This window comes from Arvicola amphibius, chromosome 12 (assembly GCF_903992535.2).
Source record: "Arvicola amphibius chromosome 12, mArvAmp1.2, whole genome shotgun sequence".
In the NCBI taxonomy this organism is placed as follows: Eukaryota; Metazoa; Chordata; class Mammalia; order Rodentia; family Cricetidae; genus Arvicola; species Arvicola amphibius.
In genome coordinates, this window is record NC_052058.2 from 23,279,142 (window position 1) to 23,302,983 (window position 23,842).

Sequence of the window (23,842 nt, forward strand, 5' to 3'; positions counted from 1 at the left end):
TTTCCTCCTTGCCCTGCCTCTGGGGCCGTCCCGCTGACCCAGACTCACGCTGATCTTCAATGTCATTTTCCTCCTCAGAGACCTTGGCTTTATAGTAGGTGATTCCCCTGATGACGGTGGGCTTGGAGGCCAGCCGACCCCTCAGGTACACCTCTCTCTGCAGGGGCTGCTGTGGCCTCGTCACTGCAGGGGGAGCCAGCGGCTGCGTCCTCAGGAGTTCAATGGAGTTGATCTGCTGTGACACGGTCTCCTCCTGCAGAAACCGTTCTTCATACTGTTCCTCAGAGGGGACAAAATGAAAGGACAAGTCACTCACTGTTCAGAGAGATGGGACAGAGCGGACAGTGCTGGAGCAGAGGCAGGAGGATCTCTGTGAGTTCAAGGCCAGCCTGGTCTACAGAGCAAGCTTTAGGACAGCTAGGGCTACACAGAGAAACCCTGTCTCGAAGAAACAAACAGACAAACAAAGAAGCAGGCTTACTTTTTATCGCGTTCACTCACAGATTAAGAAATTAAGGCATAAGCCTGGTGTGCTAATGCATGTCTTTAATTCTAAATTCTAGCACTTTGGAGGCAGAGGTAGGTGGATCTCTGAATCCAAGGCCAGCCTAGAAGACTTCTCCAATGCAAAAAAAAAAAAAAGAAGAAAGAAAAAAAGAAAAAAATCAAAAACTGTTTTTGAGTCACAGACTCAATTCTCAAGGGAAAGAAGACTGCACTTCCTGGCAGGGCTTCACTCAGATGCTTTCCATGGGCGCCAACTTAAGGAAGCTGTCGCTTCTCTAGACTGTAAGAATATGAAAGAGAAGAGGCAGATGTTCCTTAATATCTACTAAAGTTCTGAATCATAATATTCCCAAGGAACCGCCTCCATTTATGATTGGCATTTGATTTTGTCAAGTGACATGAAACCTCAAGATAAGCATCCTGGAGTCTGGGAGATCCCCAGGACACGATCAGAATGTCACCTTGATGGCACTGGCTGTGCTAAAAAATGACCTTGCCCTTCAGAGAGCTGTCGCCACACACTGGCCTCCCGAGTCTGTTGAGTGACATATCACGGTAGCCTCTCCAGGCAGGACAATCACCCACGTGGCGAGCAAAGAACTATGGGTGCAAGATTTGTACTGGTTGGACTCAAAGTCAGGGCCACCTTGCAGGCTACTCCAGCTCTCAGGAGTAGTTGATCGTGAGTGTGGGAGCATGGGGCTCTCATGAGGATGCCAGTGGCTGAGGAAAGAGGTCACCAACGCTATCAGCCTCCTCCTTGATCAGAGGAGAGGTAAGGTTCCTTAAACCCCAAACTTTCAGGCCTTGGGAAGAAGGCCCTAATAGAAACAGCACCCAGGTCAGGGCACAGTGGGCTTTATCCACTCCTTATTAGTTACAGAGGTCCAGCCATCATGACAACACCCCGTCACTGTGTGCAGAGGGGGCAAACCAGGCTTTCGTTCTGACCTTTAAATCCAGCCTGGAGAAAACTGGGCATGCTCCCTTCTTACTACAACTCACGTCAGTACTTGTTTTCCCATGACGAAAGTTTTGCCAAATGGTGCAACAGATATGGTAGACCCTAAATGTAGTGAGGAGCTGTGGGCCTGCTTTTCATCCTGCCCAGCTCCCACATGGTTAGCTTTTCACCCAAAATAACAAGACACAAATTGTATTCTTTTAAACACTGCCCGGCCAATTAGGTTCAGCCTCTTACTCACATCTTGACTAACCCATACCTAATAATCTGTGTAACACCACAAATGGTGTCTTACCAGGAAAGATTCAGCACGTCTGACCTGGTGGCTGGCTTCATCGCATCTCTCTCCCTGAGGAGAGGCACGGCCGTCTGCCCCAGAGAGGTGAGGCATGGCAATTTATCTCACTTAGGAGAGGCGTGGCATCTGACTGAGCCATCTACCTCACTTCCTTTTTCCTGTTCTGTCTACTCCACCCACCTAAGGGCTGGCCAAGGTAGTTTCTTTATTAAAACAGAAGACCCTCCCACATCACCTAAATATGTGTGTCTCTCTGGCACATAGTGGTGACGGGCAGCTGGAAGTCATATCTTTGTCAGTCTCCCTTCACTGGGGTCAAAGAACTGCTCAGGAGAACACAAAGCATGCTAGGATGTCAGCTGTGCCTTGGGCAGCTTCTATTCTCCATGCCAGTTCCCTGGGTCTCCCTCAAACCTCTGCTCTTGTGAGGTAACCTCTCCCAGAGGAATGGGGATGCCTGTTTACTGGTCATGCCACTTTAGTGAGCACCTATTTATTATTTTTAATCCTTTAATTTAAATCCACTATTTATTATTTTTAATCCTCACAAAAATGGACCAATGCGATGTTACCAACATTTCATCAATGAGAAAACATTTAACAACTTAGTTGAAAAATCACTCAGTGAAGTGGCTGAGAAGGATACAAATGAAGTCACACAATCACCATGTAGGCCTTGCTGTCACTTCCTGGGCCTATGTTCTTCCTTATACTAAGCCACACTGGTTGTAACCGCAAGACTACTGGCTTGCCATCCCAAAAGTGGCTCGCATCCCCTTGTCCCCAGGACTGTGGCCTGGCAACTGCCCAGCAGACATGGAAGATGTTTCATTTCCCAGTGGAAAGAGCTGCCTGTGAGGCTGACAGGCGGCCCCTGCCGCAGCCCCTACCTCAAATGCCCAGGGGCATCTAATTGATGGCCCTGGCTTCTCTCTGTGTTACAGAAGCTAGCTGTCATTCCTTTGCGGCAAACCTCAGGAACTGTCGTTAGTTCCAGGATCTCAGGAAAGGGCAGGGACTGCAGTTCTTGGTCCCAGCCAAGGATATGGAGCAAGACAGTGGACAGCCTTTGCCAGACAACATATAATTTCCTTGGCTTCACTGGCGACAAGTTGAACTGGGTGGCAGCTGCCCCCACCATGCTCTGATTGCCTCTCTCTGTTCATCCAAGAGTCTGCCAAATGACTTCATCTCCTGGCATCTAGTGTTTCTACTCCCACTCGACTTAGCCTCTGAGCCCCTCTGCCAAACTTCTAGACAAGGCCCATATTGGAAGACCACCGTATCACTTGTCATTCCAAGAACTTCCTGACACTATCTACAAAAACCAAAGGTCAACCGCTAAACCATTTCCCCTGCTGCAGCATGGTGCTCACGAAAGACACAGGGCTGCATACACAGGGAGACGATGAGTCTACCTTTGGGCCTCCTACACTACCAGCCTGGCTAGGTGGGTTGTGCTAACTTCAGCACTGTGCACTGTGGGGACTTAAGGAAGGATGGACTTTGCTGAGCAAGGAGGAAAGGAGTTTGATGTGTTTGATTTGGTTTGCAGTTTGCCCTCAGGAAATCTGAGCTGGGTTCCTGAACATACCACAGAATGTATCATCAAAACAACAGACGAAATTCTCCAGCTTAGCTGGCTGGCTGGGAAGCTGGAAGCAGACGGCAAGGAGTACTGGCCGCAGTAGGCAGTAGGAGACTGAGATGAGGGGCACAGGATTCAAGTGGGGAGCAAGTGCCCTCAAGTCTCTTTCTGGTTCCCCAAATCTTCTGGCTTTGGGGTTACCATCTTGGGTTCCCTCAGGGGTGACCCACCAGGCAGGCTAAACACATGTTTAGTGGCCAACATGTCAGGGATACTCAAACATGAGAAAAAATATTTCTGAAGAAATATAGTGTTTCAAAAAAATAAAAAGCCAGATAATTATTACCCTTCCTCATTTTTATAGCATAGAATCGCTTTTGACTTATATCCTGGGGAAGTCCACACACCATACTTTTCCAGTGCTTGTAGCCTCAAAGTCCTCTTCTCTCATTTTGCCTTCAGAACATATGTGCCCCAAAGTTCCCAGACCCACCAGGTATGCCTGCTTGGCCCCACTCCAATGAGTTTCTTTACCCAAGAGTTCTGGGCCTGTAATCTGGGAATGTAGTTTGCTTTGCAGAGTGCTTGTCTTGCAATGTCCTGGGTTCAGTCCTTAGCACTTCACAGACCAGGCATGGTGGTCTACAGATTCTGTAACCCCAGTATCTGGGAGGTGGAGGCAGGAGGATCAGGAGTTCAAGGCCATCTTTGGCAACACAGCAAGTTTGAGACTGGCCTAGGTTAGCCTAGGCTAACCAACAACCAACCAAAAGAAAAAGAGTCCTGAGTCCACACACACAACCTTCCTTCCTTTCTACCCAAATTCACAGTGACCCAGGCAACAAAGTCCCACAAAACAATGTGGCCTGCTACAGTTTGGATCTTAAGCCCCCGCAAAGGTCCATGTATTAAAGGCTTGGTCTCGGGCCTGTTGTTTTGTGAGGTGGTGCAAGCCTAAGCCGGGCGGTGGTGGTGCACGCCTTTAATCCCAGCACTCGGGAGGCAGAGGCAGGTGGATCTCTGTGAGTTTGAGGCCAACCTGGTCTACAAGAACTAGTTCCAGGACAGGCACCAAAGTTACAGAAAAACCTTGTCTTAAAAAAAAAAGACATGAGGCCTAGTGGGAGAAGTCAGATCAGGACTCTAACCCCTTTCCACTCCTCCTTTGCTTCCCTACACGCTGGGGTGACTGGCGGTGCTTTACAGCTGGGTGAAAGGGACAGAGTTTGAAACGCTCTGCCGCTGCTTTCCAACTGATCCAAGATCTATGTCCATCTGTAAGATGGGGTACGGCCCTGTGTCTGGCCTGCTTTCCAGAACTTCAGTGATGGCCACACAGTGATGACAGTGGCTAAACAAGTCCCTTATAAGCAGGAGGACCATATTGTTTACTGTCTCCAAGCTGAGACGTTTCTGAGAGGAAAAAAATGTGCTATCGGTCGTGATGCCTGGACATGCGCAAACCTGGATGGTCCCAGGGACGAGAGCACACATGTCCTGCAAGGACATGCTCACTAATAGGAGCATTGTGAGAACGGTGCCAAGGCTCAGAAGATCCAGATTTGAATACCAACTTCCGTCCTTACTCACTGAACTTCCCTGGCTGTCAGTGTCAAGTGAAGCTGGGTTAATCCCTGCTCATCACACCTAAGGAGCTGTTACACAGAAGAGAGACCCTAAGCCCTGAAGAGCTCTTCCCGAAGCAGATCCCACCCTTGCAGGCTGAGGAGATGCCCTGGGGATGTGGGGCTGTACCTCTGGGTGGGCGTAGGCTGCCGCCGCATCCCTCTGCAGGGCTGAACGGATGTCGGGCATGCTGTCTCGAAGGTTTTCAGAGCAGTTCTCTTTGCTTCGCTTATTCATCTCGGTTCGAATTTCTTCCACGTCCTCTTTGATTTGCTCGTTTTCCTTGGTGAGATTTTTAGAGACTTCCTGACCGGGGGGGGGGGGGGGGGGTGAAGAGATTTTGAAAAGAGAATACATTAAAATGTTTTGGAGACAAGCAATAGGCAACTAGCTACTATGAGATGTGTAGGCGTGGGGACAGCTTGGAGCATGGAGATAGGCAGCCATGGAGCTACATGGGACAGCTCAGAGTGAGGTTCACTGCTCTGGGAACCAGGGACGGGCACCCAGTGTTTCCAGCTCTGAGACACCCAACTGCTAAGCATGCCCAGACTACCTTAGCTTCCTTACTAACAGCACTGCTGTGGCCAGGGCACCCGGCAGGCTCTTTCTTGGCTCTTAGTATACAGTGTTCTTACCAAGTGATGAAGAACTGTGCCAGCGGTTCCATTCACTTGCACAAGTGAATCAGTCATTCGGTGTATGAAAGAAGTGTATTGAGGTGACTTTAGAAAAGTTGGTCGGAGAAAGGAGTGTGCTAACTGCTCTCCTATGAGCGCAGACCTTTCGTTCCCGCGCTTTTGGATCACTCACACAGAGAATGGGTAGGCTGACTTCAGAGTTTCCTACCCATGCCTTAGAACAGCTGCCTGAAATGACCCCAAGTTGGCAGTTGCCAGGCTCTAACCCTGGTTCACACCAGAAAGGGCCAAAGCTGCATCACGGTCAGCTGGCACTGCTGTCTTCCGAATGCCTGAGGCAGGCTCCAAATGCCCCCAGAGTTCTGTCTCAAGGAGGGGGTGGCTGTCATTGGGGAGAGACACTGCAGCACATTCTTTACCTGACAGACATGAGCAGGAGTCGGGGGGGGGGAGGTACCTGTCAAAGGTGGGTGCAGGTGGGATCTGAATCACAGAGCTTAGCCATCCCCTCTGCCTAGCAGTCTATTTTAGAGGAAGCAACTTCATAGAGATCCAACATTGTCCAACTACGGGTCCTACACTAAGGCTTCCATAAGTCTCGACATGTTCTGCATGGGCTTTTGCAGAGGACCCGAGTTCAGTTCCCAGCACCCACATCAAGAAGCTCACACCTCTACTGTAATTACAACTCCACAGAGATCTGACACATCCCACCTCTGTAGACACCTGCATTCATATGCCCACACACGGACACACAGGCATATAGACATAAACATAATTAAAAATAATAAAAATAAAACCCTTCAAAACGTTATTTCTGAGTAGAGTTAGCAACATAGCTCAACAAGGAAAGGTGCTTGCCACCAAGGGGGATGACTTGGTTTCCATTCCTGGACATGGAGGAAGAAGAGGACCAACTACTACAAGTTGTCCTCCAACCTACACATATATGCTGTGACATGGGCAGATGTGTGCGAGTGTGTGTGCACCTAAAAATAAAAGGTTTTTTCAAAAGGGAAGACTGGGGATGCAGCTCAGCAGAAGAAGTAGTAAAAGCCTTGTCTATCTTTGACAATGCCCCAGGTTCCATTCTCAGCTCTGAAAATTAATATAATAAAATAGTCTATACCACTAGGGCTGGTAGCTCAGGCTTATAGTCCCAATTACATAGGAGGCTGGAAAAAAATACTGTATACTCAAGGGTAGCCTAGGATCCAGAGCAAACTCAAGGGCAGCCTTGGATCTAGAGCAGGCTCAAGGTCAGCCTCAGCAACTTACTGTCAAAATAAAAGACATTAAAAGAGCTGAGGATGGAGCCCGCAGTAGAACACTTGCCTAGCATGTGTGAGGTCCTTGGTTCAATCCCCAGGGTCACATGCGCACAAAATCAGTTAAATTTAGATGTCAGATGTGTTCATCTTTGGGACCTGTTTTTTAAGTTGGTAAGGTTGATAGAGGAAGCAGCCGAGTAAAAGAGATGATATATTTGCTCTCTACACTTTACCAGACAAAAGTACAAGAGCTTAGAGGTTTCAAAAGCAGAGCCCTGCAGCCTAGTTGGTGCCACTAATGTCCTGGGTGGCTCAGAGCCAAGGTGATGTTCACATATCCAAGAAGATGGTGACACCCAGACACTGTGGCTCCAGGCCTCCTGTGGGGGTGGCCCAGGGGAGTGCAGTAGGTTCTTGTTGAACTTTCCAGACTCCGGAATGGCCAGCACAGTGTTTGAGGGGCAGTTCGTCTTGCGCTCTACAAGAGCCCATCATGTTCTGCACAGGTTAAGCCCAAGCCAGGCTCTCTCAGTGGCACAGAATTCGCTGTGAAAGCTACAGTCCATGAGGAACGGGTCTCGTTCGGAGAAGTCACCAAGAATGAGAGCGTGTGGTCTTTTCCCGACAGGGCTGCAGGGGTGCAATGGTTAAAGTCATAGATGACAGAGGAGGGTGTCCAGTTCACACCTCACAGCTGCTATTCCTAGCTTGATGACCTCAGGCAAGTTATTTCAACTCCCTCGGCAACCATCTCCCATCAGTGAAATGTTGACGGTACCAGCACGTGCCCTATCCATGGTTATGAGGATGGAATGAACTGGTTCATCTGACTGCACAGAGAATATACTAGACAGGTATCGTTCACAGCGTCATCATTGGAACAGCACTCAGGCCTAACCTTTCCTATTACAGAGAAGTTGCTGAGGCCCACAGTATGGATGCAATTTGCTAAATGTCATAAGAAAAAAAAAAAAACAACTGGTCGAAGGCCAGTGACATAGCGCTGAGCGTTAGGTCACTTGCTTCACAAACCTGGAAACCTACGTTTCATTCCCAGAACCCACATAAAGTTGGAAGGAAAGAACTCGACTCCACAAAGTTGTCCTCTACACGTGAACCATGGCACACATACACATATCACTTTTACACACAATCATGATAAATAAAAATAAAAAGTGGCAGAGCTGGCTCATCGCCCAACCCCCTGGCCTTTGCTCCTGAAGTTCACTTACTAGACTACTAAGGGTGCCCAGCCAGTCCAGCCCGTCCTCAGCAGTACCAAGCACTTCAGAGATGCCACAGCATCCCTGTAGTTAACTTTCAGATTCACGAAAGGTCTATATCCGCAGAGCGAATCAGGATGCTGGGCTCCCACAGATCCTCACTACTCACAGTATGGACAAGAGGCCAGCACCATCAGCACTACCCCCTCCCCAGACGTGCAGGAACGGAACCCTCATTTCCCCCAAATCTCCAGGTATGCTGAGTCCACAAAGGAGTTTCAGAAATGCTGCCTTAAATAGAAGTTTGAGGCAGCCAGTAAACAGAAGTCGGGAAAAGCTGTTTGTGACAGCCAAGGTCTTCCTGGGTGAGAGCGGAAAGGTTCGTGGTCTCTGGCATCCTTATGAGCCAGCCTAGAGCAGCCATCTCTCCCATAGCTTCTTACTCTAAGCCAGAGAACAAAGCCAGGCAGTGCAAAAGTGTATAACTTCTCTGTTAGCGCACGGATGCTGAGGACTGCAGGGGTAGCTTCAGTGGGGGTGGCTCAGCGAGCAAGCATGGATGCTGAGGACCTCAGGGGTGGCTTCAGTGAGGATCCCACTCTGGGGAAGGTCATCTTCCATGAGGAAGTAAACAACAGACCAAGAAATGAGAAAACACCAACAAGAGAAAAGAATTGTGGGAAACTAAATCAATGTGTCACACAAAAAGAGGCCAGTACTGACTCCTCACCAAGGGCAGGGACAGCACTCCAAGAGGGCTGAGTTGTGCGTAGACCCACTTCCCAGCAAGGGCCCCAGGACTCCACCCAAACAACTGATATTTTGGAGTGCTCGAGATGGTGGAGCACGCGGGCTTGAGTGTCTTTATTATGTGAAAGGCTGCCCTCTGATTCCTGAGCACCCCCAAACGTGAGTTTGCAGTGCAGCAGCCCACAGGTGCAACTCCTGCCTCCTGCCCACTGGGCCCCAGGGGTTCCCTGCCCGTTCATTTATAGTCTAATTCCCTTTTTGATTTCAGCAAGGCCTTTAGTTTGGATTTCCACAGAGGAGGGTTTGAGGCAGGCCAGCTCTAAACACCCAGAGGAGTTATATAGTTTATTTTCCTCGTGGGAACAGCAAAGCCTGTTGGCCGCCTGAATAAACACTAGGCTGGAGGTGGCATCACCCCCATCAGCCTGTTGGATTAAGCCAGCTGATGTCCCTAGGGTGGTAGCAGCAGCTGCTGCCCCTTTGTGGCTACCTCTACACAGCCACCTCCCATGCGTGGCTGCTGGCTCTCTCTGAGGCTCTGCCTTCATCACACCAAGGACCTTTCATGGGGGAACTGCCTGGAGGTGTGTGGCATGGCATTCACCCACTCAGGGTGCTTAGGATACTACCCTGTCAAATGGATGAACACCACGCCCTCATGCCTCAAGTTGCTCCCCTCTGGGACAGCTGCAGCCATGACATTTATGGCGTATACAACTTGGCTCATGAAGAACGCATTGAAGACAGCAAGAAGGGTGCCTATCTGGCTTATGCCAGCATTCTACATGGTCCTTGCCAAGGATCCTGGCGCCATGAAGTAGAGGGTGGGGAGGAAAAGTGAAAGAGCAGGCATCCCAGAGGGCTGGAACAGACGGCTGAACACAATTAAAGATCTGGACGCTTGGCTAGGAGTCCCTAGACTAGGGAACCGGGGAGTGTTCACTGAAAGTGTCACGCACCAGAAAGGCATGCAGTTGGGTATAGCATAGCAAGCTATCAGCTGAGAGCAAGTCCAGGAGGTCACATGGTGTCAGCGCTAACTGTAAGCGAGAGTACAGAAACCAGAGGGAGGCAGCACGCGGGCTCGGCAGGGTCCCCAGGCAATGTAGCAACAACTTATAGGTGGAACGGGAGTCAGCAAGGGACATTCATCAACACACTGCTCAGCATAGACTTTGCATTGGCGTGGAAGCCAGTACACCCAGAAGTGCACACTGGGGGCATGGGCGTGGGGAAGGGGTATCCTCCGGGTGCAGACTCAACTCTCATAGCTATTGGACAAGGGTGGGCATGGAAGGGAGAGACAAAAGGTACAGTGCCTTCCTTAGGACAGAACTGCTTAGGGTGAGGGAGGAAGGTGGCAGAGCTCTGGCAGCTCTCTACGGCCTTGCTTTACTAACCAGAATTAAGAGTATGGATGGAGGTTGGCTCTGGAGGTCACATGCCACCAACGGAACCTTTCCAAGCATCTTGAAGAAAGAATGAAGGCATCCGCCGCACCCAGGCTTGTTACAGAGCGCAGACCAGGGGCTGTATGTGACAGAGTGCCTGGGCGCGAAACAGGGCTGGGACACATAGGGGTAGCACAGCAGCAGAATGGCCTTTTCTGTCACAGTAGCAGACAAGCAGATGTGAACGGAAAGGAGAGCTACGGTTGGGATGGCTGAGGCAGGGAGGGAAGAAAGAGCCCTGGGATACACTAGATACATGAAGGAGGAACCAGGGCCAGATTGCATGTGGGCCAAACCTTGCTCCCAAGCCAATACATCAGCTACCTGGCAGGCAGGGCTTGGTGTGCACCAGGCTCGGGAGCTGATAGCAAGCGTGAAGTGGTCTTGCAGTTGTATGGTGAACATGTGTAGGGGTGAAGGAATCAAAAGTGGGAGAGCTAGTGGTTCTTGTCAGCTTGCCCTGGCTGTACCCTCCCCATCTGAGCCCTTGGGGATACAACTCGGACCAGATGGCCAGGGACAGCCACCCCAGCTGACAGCTGTCACCCAGCTCCTAGTAAGAGAGCGAGGGTAGGAAGAGCAGCTGCGAGCAGCCGGTGCGCCTGACGGCGGCACAGAAGGCTGTGGCCCAATCCCTCTGACCACAGCTGGTGGAGCAGGTGGATCTGGGGTGAGGGAGTCACGGGCTGCTGCTCTAAATCCCTTCCTAACTAAACAGCTGCTGAGCATCTTGTGCGTGTCAGGTGCTGCTGAGCCAGGCCTGGGGAACAAAGAGCACTACTACTACCCAGCAGCCCTCAGGAGATTCCCCAGCCAGCTGCCCTCAGGAGATCCCCAGCCAACTGACCTCAGGAGATCCCAAGCTTGGAAGGGGGCTCAGATAAGTTCAGGTTCCTGGGGATGAGTTTCAATGTTAGATGAACCCTCAGACACTTACCCCCGAAACCAAGCCCCATGCTCCCTCATATCCTGGCAGTGATGAACTGTTCCTAAGCCAGTAGATGGAAGGCAGACTCCTATACCTTTAGCCAAGAAGTAAAGCTTGAACTCCACAGTAGCAAATTAGATTTGAAGCATAGAAAACCCCAGGAGAGGTGACCTATTGGCTTGAACTCACATTAAGATGTAAATTGAATTAAGTAAAGCTGACATGTATACTGGAAACATTATATCTGACCCTCTGCCTTTCCAGTGTGTACTGCAGGAGACAGAGGAAACCTTCCTCTCCAAAGCTACGCTTGAAAAAGCCGCAAGAGTAAAATGACCGCAGAGAGTCCTTCTGATCAGGAGAGAGAGCACTTGGGGTGTTCTGATGGACTGGGAGGTAGGGCGGAAGGGAAGATTGGAAGGCAACTTTTTCCCTAACTCAGTGCCAGCACTGCACAGGTGAAAATTACATTTCCTGTTAGTGCAAATGTGTATCCCCCTGAGTGAGGAATGCTCCTTTGATCATGCCTTCTGAGTCAGAAACACAGAAAGCAATAGATCTTCAGATTTCGGGGAGAATCTCATCAATGCCTGGGCCAGTGCATTCTAGGAAGAGGGCTAGTTCTGAGCCTGCAAAATCCAGCCGAGACTTCTAATCTTCCTCAGAGGAACACTGTCTGGAGAAAATGCTTCAGCTGACGCACAATGTCCTCCCCAGTGCTCACTGGTGCACAGGGGTAAAGGAAAAGCCACACACGGGCTCAGCAACAGAAACCTTGCTTCGAAAGATTGTAGGCATGCATGTATTTGGTTTTTTTTCTTTGCTGTTACTTGAGATGGTGTCTTAAGTCAACCAGGCTGGCCTTGAACTCCCTATTGCCAGGAATTATCCTGAACTCTTAATCTTCCTGCTTCTGGCTCCTAGAGGCTGACACTACAGGTGAGGGCTACCAGTTTGCCTCATATATTTTATAAGCATGGGATATGCAGTCACACGCATACAAATACATACACACGGCCATAGACAGGCATATCCAGACACGTGCACACAAATGTTTATAGGTGTCCTGCCGCTAGGGGTGGGGTTCCACAAATATCATATGAACTCACTCATGAGTGGCTTTTAGACATAAAGCAAAGAAAACCAGCCTACAGTTCACAATCCCAGAGAACAAAGAGGACCCTAAGAGAGAGATACATGGATCTAATCTACATGGGAAGTAGAAGTAGAAAAGGACAAGATCTCCTGAGCAAACTGGGAGCATGAGGATCATGGGAGAGGACAGAAGGGGAAGGGAGAGGAAGGGAGAGGAGCAGAGAAAAATGTGTAGCTCAATAAAATCAATAAAAAGCCGGGCGGTGGTGGCGCACGCCTTTAATCCCAGCACTCGGGAGGCAGAGGCAGGTGGATCTCTGTGAGTTTGAGGCCAGCCTGGTCTACAAGAGCTAGCTCCAGGACAGGCTTTAAAGCTGCAGAGAAATCCTGTCTCGAAAAACCAAAAAATAAAATAAAATAAAATCAATAAAAAAGAAAAAAGAATTTTTGCATCTATATTCATAATAAATAACATTAAAACGATTTGCATATTTATGGGAATTTTATCCCATAGAAACTCCACAACAGAGCTGTCTTTTAATCATCTTTCCTCCATCATTTTCTCCACCTCTGATTAAGCTCCTGGGAGCAACATGCGGTACTAGGTGTCACAGCCCACGCTTCTAACCGCGCAGCATTTAGAATCGGCTCCAGTCTTAGACAACCTGGAGAGTCTCTGTGCCCGTGATACACCTGGAGTTAAGGGCGAAACTCTTTGCTTCCGTTGAATCAGTGCCACCTAGGTCTGTGTGCAATGAGCTGGGTTTATTGTTGTCCTTGGAAACTATAGGGTTCCCTCCTAAACTTCCACTCCTCCCCTCTTCCAGCACTTATGCTGTGTCTACCCACCTTTCAACTCCACCACCTCCCCCATCACAGTCTCTGAGTTCCCTTCCCTCCCCAGCCATTGGCAGGAGGCTGTCAGCATGAGTCTACCGTGTTGAAGGCTGTTTCTTCTTCCTGCACCAGTTCTCGAAGCAGGGTGCATGAGTTTCAGGACTCCCCAAAGTGAATATGAAAGGTGTTTGGGGCTCAGATTTTGAAACCCACTCCAATAGTTTCACTACAGTATATCTGCCCCTCCCCAAATTAGAAAGCCTGGCCTTATCAAAAACTGATGAAATTTCATATCGGCTTGGGGGGACATAAGCTTACACTCGCTCAAGAAGACACTTTGGCAATACTGCCTTAAAGTCTAAAATAGCAGTTCTCAACCTGTGTGTTATAACCCCTTTGGGGGTCACATATCAGATATCCTGTGTATCAGATACTTGCATTACTATTCATAACAGTAGCAAAATTACAGTTATGAAATAAGAATAGCAACAGAATATTTTATAGTTGGGGGTCACCACAACATGAGGAAGTGTATTAAAGGAGCACAGCATTAGGAAGGCTGAGAACCACTGCTCTCAGAAAATTAATGATCCTCTCACTTCATTCTTTGTCTTAGGCCTTAGAGAATGTGAGCAGGCATGTGCCCGGGCACACACACAGGGTTGGTCCTACACAGGGGTGTTCCTGGGCTGTTCTGAATGATGGATGTGGAGATAATTCACATGTCTATCATCACCGAACATATAGATAATATCCATATAGTATAACCATATAGCAGAATAGTACAGAGGAATAAAAACTGGTGAATCATAAGGCACAGAAACAACAGAGTTAAATGTTAAAAATGTGAAGCTGGGTGACAGAAGCTCAACATACACACATTCTCAAAGACACACACGTGATCTATAGGAGTCTATATAATCAAAGTTCAAAAACAGAGAAAGCTGTCACACTTGGGACTCATCCTTAGAGAATAAACTTGCACAGCAAAACAAGGAGGGGGCTGGGGAGATGGATCAGTGGTTAAGAGCACTGGCTGCTCTTGCAGAAGACAGGGTCCCGTTCCCAGCACCCACAACTATCTGCACAACCATCTGTGACTCTAGTTCAAGGGGGTCTGATGCCCTCTTCCCATCTCCATGGGTACCAGGTACACATGTGGCAAATGCTCAAATATATACAAATAAAGAAATAAATCCTTTTTAAAAAAACCTAAAAAAAGAAAAGAAAAAAAGGAAGATGATTAAGCTTCCCTGGGGGTGATCCTGGGAGGTCATGGGGGTTGTGGGTGTGCTAACATCATTTAAAATAAAAGCTCAACTAAACTCAACCCACAGGCAGAGCTGCCAGGGAGGATTTTACTGAGTGAGGAGTCTCTGACTGGGATTCATTTCTCCCCTCTTCCTTCCTCTTTCATCTGCAAATGAGGTTTCCATGCCTACACTCTCCCGAGTGCCCGAGACAGATGTGCACACGTGTGCCCACTTGCTCTGCCAAGCAACACACTTACTCTGAGAGAACAACCCCTCCAATCTGACCTCCTTTGTTCTTGTCTGACCTCCAAAGAACTCCCCTTGGGATTCAAGAATCTGAAAGAAGTGGGAGCAGAATTTTACTTCAATTCCTCCTACAGAGCCGGGCTGGAGTGAAGGAGTGTTTTTTCCATTTACCCACATTCTGCCTTTTCAATCACGGCATACCCCAGACAGACGCCCTGCATAGTCTTGAGTCCACCACAGTCTAGGATACAGCGTTTCACCTCATGGGTCAAAAGACTCCTGTCAGCACAGTGACCTGTTCTCTCGGGTTGTCTGGCTTAGGGAAACCTCCATGGAGTGGGACGTTCATACATATGGGACACAGCCACAGTTCTGAGAGAAACTCCTTTGGAAGAGCTATGGTTTTTAAACTCTGGTTAGGAAAAACTGATGCCTACAGGGCAGACAACAAGGACTGGAAGGAACTTCTGACATTGATTAGAAAGAGCCCTGGACCAGAACCAGAAGGCCTGAACCAGAACCCAGCCCTAACTCTTGATTTCAGGCAAGCCATGGAATTTCCTGAGGGCTCACATCCTGCTCAGCTCACAGAAACAAATCACTAAATGTATATGGAATGTTTAAAAAAACTGTAAAATGCTGTGTGAATACAAGGACGGCTATTATAAAAGTCCAACACTGGCTACCAAACGTGAGTGTTGAAAAGAGATACTCTCGTCACTATGACGATTGAGACAAAACCTCAGTGACTCAGTGCCATCCCGCTGGGCCACTGCACGGTCCTGCACCAGATTCCTCCCGCTACCACCCCCAGCCAGAAGTGGGTCCGCTGCCATGCCACGGGGGCTGGGAATGGGCTCGGCCCATTTTGGGAGTCCATTCCACTGCCTCCTCTGAGGATGGGTGCCTGACCTTGGCCTCTGGTCTCCTCTCATAGAGCTATCCTCCCCCGAGCTGTATTTGCTGGCAAGAATGGAAACTATGTGGCTGTCAAGGGCGAATGAAACTATAAAGGGTGGCTGTTAATTGTTTTCTTAAAGGGATATCACACATTTGGACAGTTCTAGGGGACTCTGGGAACTGAGGCACTTTCCAGCTCTGGGCCCTGGTTTGATCCTTTGGAACCAATGCGTTTGGAAGGGTCCTGTGTTTGCATGGATTCTGTCTGGAGTGAGATGGTAATGCCATTCTAGCTATCAGTATCGGCTCTACTTCACTAGACAGTCCCTACGGTGACAGTCAGCAGAGTAGAGCGGGCTGATGTGGTCTATGTGGCTGCCTCACTCTGTCTGCAGGCTCAAGCTGCAGACCCTGGATCCTTCTTATCATACTTGGCAACTGATGTGACTTTAGACCCACTAATGTCCCCAGAACAATGTTCATATTCCGAAAACTCTTCTCAGCATGGAAGGGTCTAAACTTAAGAGTGACAGAAGCGGAACTGGGGTTCACTTTCTAGGAAAGGGTTTTGAGACAAGCCTTGCTATGTAAATCAGGCTGACATTGAACGCATGATCCTTCTGCTTCTGCGTCCCAAGAGATGGGATTAGAGACATGGGCTCTGACTTTTGGGGACAGTTAAAAATCTGTTTCTCTCTCTCTCTCTCTCTCTCTCTCTCTCTCTCTCTCTCTTCTCTCTCTCTCTCTCTCTCTCTCTCTCTCTCTCTCTCTCTCTCTCTGTGTGTGTGTGTGTGTGTGTGTGTGTGTGTGTGTGTGCGTGCGTGCGCGCGCCACAGCACAGGTGTGGAGGTCAGAGGTCCCTTGGGGAAGTCTGTACTCTTCTCCCACAATGTGGGTCCCGGGGATTGAACTCAGTAAAGGTGCAGGCGGCAATCACCTCTAGCAATTGACTCATCTCACAGGCCCCTCTGGGAGTGTCTTTTACGAGTGAAGGGAAGGTGCTGAGCTAGCTAATCATGAATGCTGTGATTCATCTTCTCTGCCCAGCATTCCCAGCACGGCATTGTGGGAATGTTTACCCTCGCCTCTCCTTGGTCGTAACTCAGATGCTGTGTTTAATGATTTTGACGTAGTTCTGTCATGATTAGTGTACCTTTTGTTGCCTGGAAAGTCATACAAAAGTGGGCAAGACACCATGAGAGGGGTGGGGGTATGGCTGCTTGGTGGGGGCAGACAGAGTAACTCACTCTGCTAACTCCGAGCCTGCTGCTCTTTCTGCATAAACTAGAGATCCTCTCTTTCTCACAGCTACTAATCACTCAGCAGGGAACCTCAGATTCCCCATAATAGGACCCCCAAAGCCTATCTATCCCAAGAGGAATGCTGACATGTTTGTGGTCAGCAACCCATACATACTGAACATAGTGGCTACAAATGTTATAAAAAAAAATCCAGCACTTAGAGCAGTGGTTCTCAAACTGTGGGTCGCAACCCCTTCGGGGTTCACACATAAGACATTTACATTACATTCAAAACAGTAGCAAAACTACAGTTACGAAGTATCCAGGAAACAATGTGAGGTCTTGTATTAAAGGGCCACAGCCCTAGGAGGGTTGAGAACCATTGCTCTAAGCCACACTCCGAAACTAACACAATAGATTTGCGCTTGAAGCAGTAACTCTTTGGGCACAAGAGCTAGACGTCAGCCAGCAGCACCCGTCCATGAGCTTCTCCCAGGGGGCTGAGAGAACAGAACTAAAGGGTTCTATCCTTCGGGGCTCGCCTGCAAAACAATAGTGAGATTGGACTCTTCCTTACCTCTTCCAGCTTATCCACTCGCCCCACCAGTTTGGTGGTGACCGAATGCAGCTTTAGGAGATCCAGGCCATAGAAAGCTCCTTCCAGCATGTCTATAATTGTGGAAAGCTAAGGAACAAGAACAGAGGGTTAGTTAGTTCAGGTTCAGGGCTGGAGCCAAGAGAACCCCAGGAAAGAAGTTCTCTTTTAGGTCTCTATGTTGAGGGCTCTTTACGGAAGCCACGAGCCAGGAATTGAGAGGTGCCATGAGAAGCATATTTATGTAGGGAAGGACACAGAAAAGCCCCAGCTGTGATGTGTAGTCTGCCTGTAAAAGGTCAGTTAGATAGATGACCTTACAGGAACATAAACGTGAGGTCTAGACGCTTTCACAGGTTGTTTGTGTGTGTTACAGAGCAGGCCAGCTGCCTCCGTCCTGCCTTTCTTACTAGACACTAAGCTCCTCATCCCTGTTCTCTCTCTCTCTCTCTCTCTCTCTCTATATATATATATATATATATATGTGTGTGTGTGTGTGTGTGTGTGTGTGTGTGTGTGTGTGTGTGTGTGAGACTCACTCTTTACTAGCAGGTAATTCAGAGTATGTCAACACCTCAAGGACATGCTTCTGAAATCCTTCACTTCATTCTAGACTAAACGCCCTGAAAGTCACCCAGTGCCTTCTCAGTACAGAAAACTAAACTGATCCTGGCTTATAAACAACACAGTGGTCCATGTTTGAGGTGGCATCCTGCCTCAGGGCATACAGCTTTCTCATCTTTTCCAAATACCTCCCCTAATAACTTAGGCTCTGGCAGCATCCAGGGCCTGCAGAGCTGAGGCAAAAGGACAGGTGAGACACGGGAAAGGCCTTCCTTCCAACCAAGGGCCTGTGTGGGGGAGAGTGCTGGGCCACGCTTCTGTAATCTTTGCTCCCCATGCATCTCCTTGCTTTGCTTCCAAATGAAGAACTCCACACTGAAATGCTCAACTTCTAGAAGATCTCTTTCCATCCCAGGGGATCCTATAGCTGGTTAGCATGGACTTTGATAACTTTTCTGAGTCCTAACAGATTTTGTCTGGTGTGGTTCCAGAAATCGCCCCAGGATCCAACTCTAGAGCTGAATACTGTGCTACTGGCTTCAGTAAGTAGCCCTGGGTAGAGCTACCACCCTGAGTCACATGGCCAAACCTGAGCCAGTCCTTGTCATGTTAAAAAGGTCTCTGCCACTATGTCAGTGTGGATGCCAGATCCCAGACCCAGCAGCAACACATCAGATCTCCCCTCATTCACTCACGGGCACTGTGCCAACTACTCACTAGGTGTCATCCATCAATGTTCCCAGATCCCCCAAGGTCCTCCACACTGTATTCAAGGGCGCTGAACCCAGAGAAGCAAAGGAGGACCATACAGCAAAGACTGGAACACAAGGCAGTCTGACCTCCCCACACTGCTAGTGAAAGAGCCAGAACAGGGCAGCTGAAGCCCCCAGCCAACCAAGGGGCTGCCCACATAGGCCTAAATTTCCCCACCTGACCGGAGCAAGTCACTCTAAGAGCGGTGCCAGGACCAAAGGGCTCGCTCCTCTTTGTGCCTTTAGCATCTTTTGTGTTCGTGGTAGGCAGACAGTAAATTGTAACAGCGATTTTCCTGGAGAACACTGAGTTCTTTTGGCCAGATGGGCCTGGCAGCTTCTCCAAGGCCTGGCCTCCCTGGTTGCATAGGAGGGGTGGGCATCGGGCAAAATTTTCTCCTCGCACTCCCATCTCTCTCTGGCTTCAGAGATGAAAATGTCCAGCTTGTTAGACCGGCCTCAAAGTGACACTGAAGACTCCAGGGGCCAGGCCTGACCTTCTTCGAAGGCCATCCACGCCCAGCATGAGTCTGTAGTCTCTTAGAACCCCAAGGGACCCTCTCATCCAAGGCACTTCCCCTTGCCAGCTCCTACCTTCAAATCCCGGCTGTCTGCTTCCCGAAGCTTCTGGAGCCTGAAGTCTCCCTCACAAGGATTGACGGCAGACGGGGGAGCAACGCAAGCACATTTGCAGGAGGAGCCCGAGGTGATGGTTTCCACGGTGTAGACGTCTTCCTTTCGGGAAGCCCCCGTGTTGATTCTCTGGCAGGCGTCTCGGCCCAGGGGTCTCACCACACACTTGCATTGGCAGTCGGAACCCTCGGACACAGCCTTAACTTTGTCATAGTCTCCCAGCAACTAGACACACACAGAGCCGGAGTTGGAGGGATGCAAATACAGGCTTCTCAAGGAGGCATCACTTCACTTTGTCAAATGTCCTGCCCTAGCCAAAGGCTTTAGCCCCGAGCCACGGAGGGAACAAATCATAACTCATAATTCGCTGACACAGACATTTCCTTGAATGTACTCAGAACTCGGCTAGCACGTTGGCCTTGGAAAGCTGTCTATTTGGAGGGGGCGGGGGCGCTTAGCCTTTTACCATTTAAAGAAAACAAAAACAAAACCAATCCTCATTGTACTTTCAACCTCTGCTCAAATCCAGGTTTACATTAGAAACGGAGACAGAGTTGAAGGCGGAATGGGAAAGCTGGCCTTGGACCATGAGGACTACAGGGGTCTCCTCCATTTATTCATTCAGCACTTACAGAGCACCTCCTCAGGTCTGCGCGAAGTATGAGAGGCAGTGATGGGCCAGGCAGAGAGCCTGTTCCCAAATAGACCACGGAAGTAAGGCACACAGACTAGACAGCACCAAGTGCCCCTGAAGAGCAGGGATAAACTTGTGCTGGGAGCTAAGGCTCCATCTGCTTGGAGGAAGTGGTATTTGATGTGAGCCTTCAAAGACAGATTAGATTGACAGAGATCTGGTAGAGACAGGGTAAAAAAGCCCAGATCCAGAAGTCTGTAGGGTATATGTAGCCTAAGTTTGACTACTGACCCAAAGCTCTAGCCCCAATCAGAAGAACCAAAACTAGTTACAATGTCAAACATTTCCTTCTGGGCACATTCTCCTCCTAGCCTTCCCATGCTGGCTTTCTGCGGTCCCTGGCCTGGGAGAAAAGCCCTCATAAGCCCCATCAACTCATCTCCAATAGCCTTATATCCCCAGAGCCAAGGCTCCTATCCTAACCAGGCAGAGGGGTTCCTTCATTTGACTAATGATGGCAGCAGGCCAGCTTGGAACCTGCCAATGTTCCTTGGGATACTGTCTGCGGGAAGAGGGCTTGTAATGTTTTCCTTGCAATGGTTGGGTTTCTTCTAAAGCTAATGTTTGCTTTAAGATTGTTGTCAAATACAGACTGGACCAAGTGGGAGAAGGAGGTGTGTGTAGTTCAGGGTGACTTAAGCAGCTAGTCTCTCCACGCTGATAATAAATCGTTCCTGTCTCCTTTCTGAAACTGCCTAGATTCCTAGGCAACCCTGATCAGAGAACCCGGGATGGGTTCCTTCCCTTCAGGGGGCTCCGGTATCAGGCAAGCTTTTGTTTATGGTTTTCCAGAGCCCCAGTGGGAGGAATTTTAAGTCTTTTCAATTGAAGGGTCAGTGTGAGGTTATGGGTGGGCACAGGGCATATGTTAGCATAATTATTAAAAGAAGAAACAAGCATTTGATCAACCCCAAAGTAGGCTGACAGCGCCCCCCCCCCCCCCCGTCTCGCAAAGACCCAGACTGAGGGCCTAGTGGAGGTACAGGCAATACTCTCAGCATCCTTTCTCCGACACTACTCATCCTGGGGACGATAGTGACACCCACTGCACATCAGTGTGCCAGCATTGGAGAGCTCAAATACCACATAAGTGAGAGACGTGTCCCTTGCAGTCCTGAGAACTAGGCTGGAGACTGCCAGAAGCCCTTTCACTTTTAGCATCTCTGGGAGGGCTATCAGGGTGTTTCGAGGACTGAGTGAGATTCATAAATAGACACGCCACAAGGCTCATCACTATCGTGGGTCACTTGGCCCCCACTGGGAGTCAGCCAGAACTGTGTGGATCCGTACTTCCTCTCTCTGCTCCCAGTGAACCAGGTCTTAACATAAACCTCTCTGTCCTGGGGTCCCCTCATATGCATCACACATGTGGCAGTTGTCTTCGCCCCGTGCTTCTGCCCCCAGTGTCTCATCTGAGGCCATAAAACATCTCCCGTGGCTTATGCCATCTGCCTCCTATCCAGCATGCCCTCCTGTTTACACATTCCAATTGTGACAAGCATTCTCCCAGGCAAGAGGTACTTTTCACAGACATTATAGCAACACACACACACACACACACACACACACACACACACTCCTTTCTTCTCAAGGACTGTATTGAGTCCTCCTTTCCCCTCCGTTCTCTTCACTTGGCAAGCTTGAAACACTCCATAATTGTTAGAGGAGGACCCATACACCGACTTTTAAGAAGATACCTTAACAAAACAAACAAAAAGCCAGAGTGGTGGGATCTCCACACTTGGGAAGTATGAACCAGAAGTTCAAGGCTAGCCTCAGCTACACAGTGAGCTGGAAGTCAGCCTGGTCTACAAGAAAGTCTGTCCAAAACCAAACAAACAATATACTATGGTAAACGAAAAGGAAATACCCCCCTCACTAAAAATAAAGAGAAAACCAGCTGCTCACAAACTCTTCATCCAGGGCCAGCCTCACCTCCTTGCCATCCCGCCAAGGCAAGAGGGGAGGGTGTGAGATTCCTCATCCTACCTGAGATAAAACGTTCTCCTGGTTGTCCGCCTCGTTTTGCAGAGTGTCATCCTCGGTGGGTGCCACTGTTTCCACTTCAGGGGGCTCGCTTGTCCCTGTGGGAGGGGTACTGGACCCCCAGACCCATGTCACCATCAGAGCAAAGCAGAGAACTAATGTCAGAGGACTGGCCATGAGTGAAGCGACACACAGGGACCTTAGTCCCTTCAGAGACCACCTTGTGTAGGGGGGTCTCAGCAAAGACAGGCTGGAAGGCGTCTTCACAGGAGTCCGGAAGAGTGGCCGCTCGGAGAGCCGTCTAAAGCTGGGTGTGGCTGAGTAGAGCAGGACTGAACTCCCCAGGGACCCTGAGCATCTCCTCCCTGACCCCAGCAGCCTAGAACTGTGCAGAGAGGGCACAAGAAAGAGGTGACGGAGGGGGGCGGAGGCGGGCGCCGGTTCGCTGAGGGCGTCACCGCTGGGTGGGCTCAGGTGGAAGCTGGCGCCGGGAAAGTTGAAGCAACAGGGACCGAGTGCAGGAAGGACAGTGGCCACTGCGCGGGAGGCGAGGGAGGGCTGCTGGCCCAGGGCGCCGCGGGGCTGGCGCGGAGGGAGGGCGGAGCCTCTATTGTGCCGGGGCAGAAAGATGCAGCCAGTGACGGCGCGGAGGAGGAGGACCTGGAAGCGCACAGATTTGGGCTCTGCGCCTGGGGACCCCGCCTCCTCCCCGATCAGCCACTGCGCTAGTGGGCGCTGGCCAGCGTGGGAAGGGCGCGGCTGGCCTTGCTTCGGACGGTAGAAACTGACCCCAGTGGAACTTCATGTGTCTTTTCTCGAGTTTTCTTCACGCCCTGACTTGTCCCTGGACTTCAACTTGGACAGAGGAGAAACGCTCGCCGGTTTTGACTCCATCGGGAGTGCGGGCAGCTTTGAATTTAAGGCCAATGGTAGTCCGCATGCCTGCCACAACTTTAGAACCTGATACCTTCACTCAGAGGATGCATCTTGAATCTCTGCCAGAGTGTGACAGAGTTAAACACTTAAAATAAGGATACTGGCTACGGGTCTCTGGCGCTCTGTTTTGTCTTGGTGACTTCCCAGAACCAAACAACTACCTAAAAGGGAACACCTCTTAAAAATCTCATGGTTTGGGACGAATCACCAGGTCACTCTCTCGCTCTGACCTGACAATCTTTAAAGGGTGTATACTTGCAAGGGCTTGGTAGTATGCTGTCATGTTCTTTAATTAGTGTCCCCTGTATTTGCCTACTCTGTTTTTTTTTTTTTTTTTGGTTTTGTTTTTCGAAACAATGTGTCACTTTCAGGAAGAACATTCTATCGTTCAGGACAATTGTCTCTCTGAAGATGCTCAACAGAGCCAGATCAATTCAAGGATTGGACCTTCTTGAGAAATCCCTAACACCTTGTCCCTAAAGCTAAGCAACAAGGTTGGAATAAATGTAATGCATCAAGCAGACTCCAGCTTAGATATGATGATAGTTGACAGAAATGTAATGTTACCATTTATTAATCGCCATTACTAATATTTCAGTGCTAGGTATCCAACTAGGGGCTTCTGGATCCTAGACAAGCTTTCTGACACTGATCCACACCCTTGACCCTAATAATAACAAGTATTAGTATTTTCTTAAAAAAGAAAAAAAGTTTATGTAGAAAAATCTAAGCCTCTAGATATGTACTTTTGGAGGAACGCTACATACATGCTTTTCTATGAATATTATCCAATCTTGTCTGAAACTAGATGGGGATTAATGCTATAAATGTCGTTTTCAAGTCCAGTTAAAATAAATGTTGAG

The 23,842-nt window shown here is 49.3% G+C and overlaps 1 protein-coding gene across 1 annotated transcript in view; it reads right to left on the reverse strand.

Moving 5' to 3' along the window:
- Olfml2b (olfactomedin like 2B) overlaps nt 1-22,556 on the reverse strand; it is a 38,879-nt gene extending 16,323 nt beyond the window's left edge. The window contains exons 1-5 of the mRNA XM_038349516.1: nt 22,047-22,556; nt 19,325-19,588; nt 17,397-17,504; nt 5,113-5,289; nt 49-274 (exon numbers count right to left, since the gene is read on the reverse strand). Of these exons, the coding sequence (XP_038205444.1) occupies nt 49-274; nt 5,113-5,289; nt 17,397-17,504; nt 19,325-19,588; nt 22,047-22,220 (949 nt within the window). The 5' untranslated portion in view covers nt 22,221-22,556. The remainder of the gene's footprint in view (nt 1-48; nt 275-5,112; nt 5,290-17,396; nt 17,505-19,324; nt 19,589-22,046) is intronic.
- Nucleotides 22,557-23,842: the final 1,286 nt, after the last annotated feature.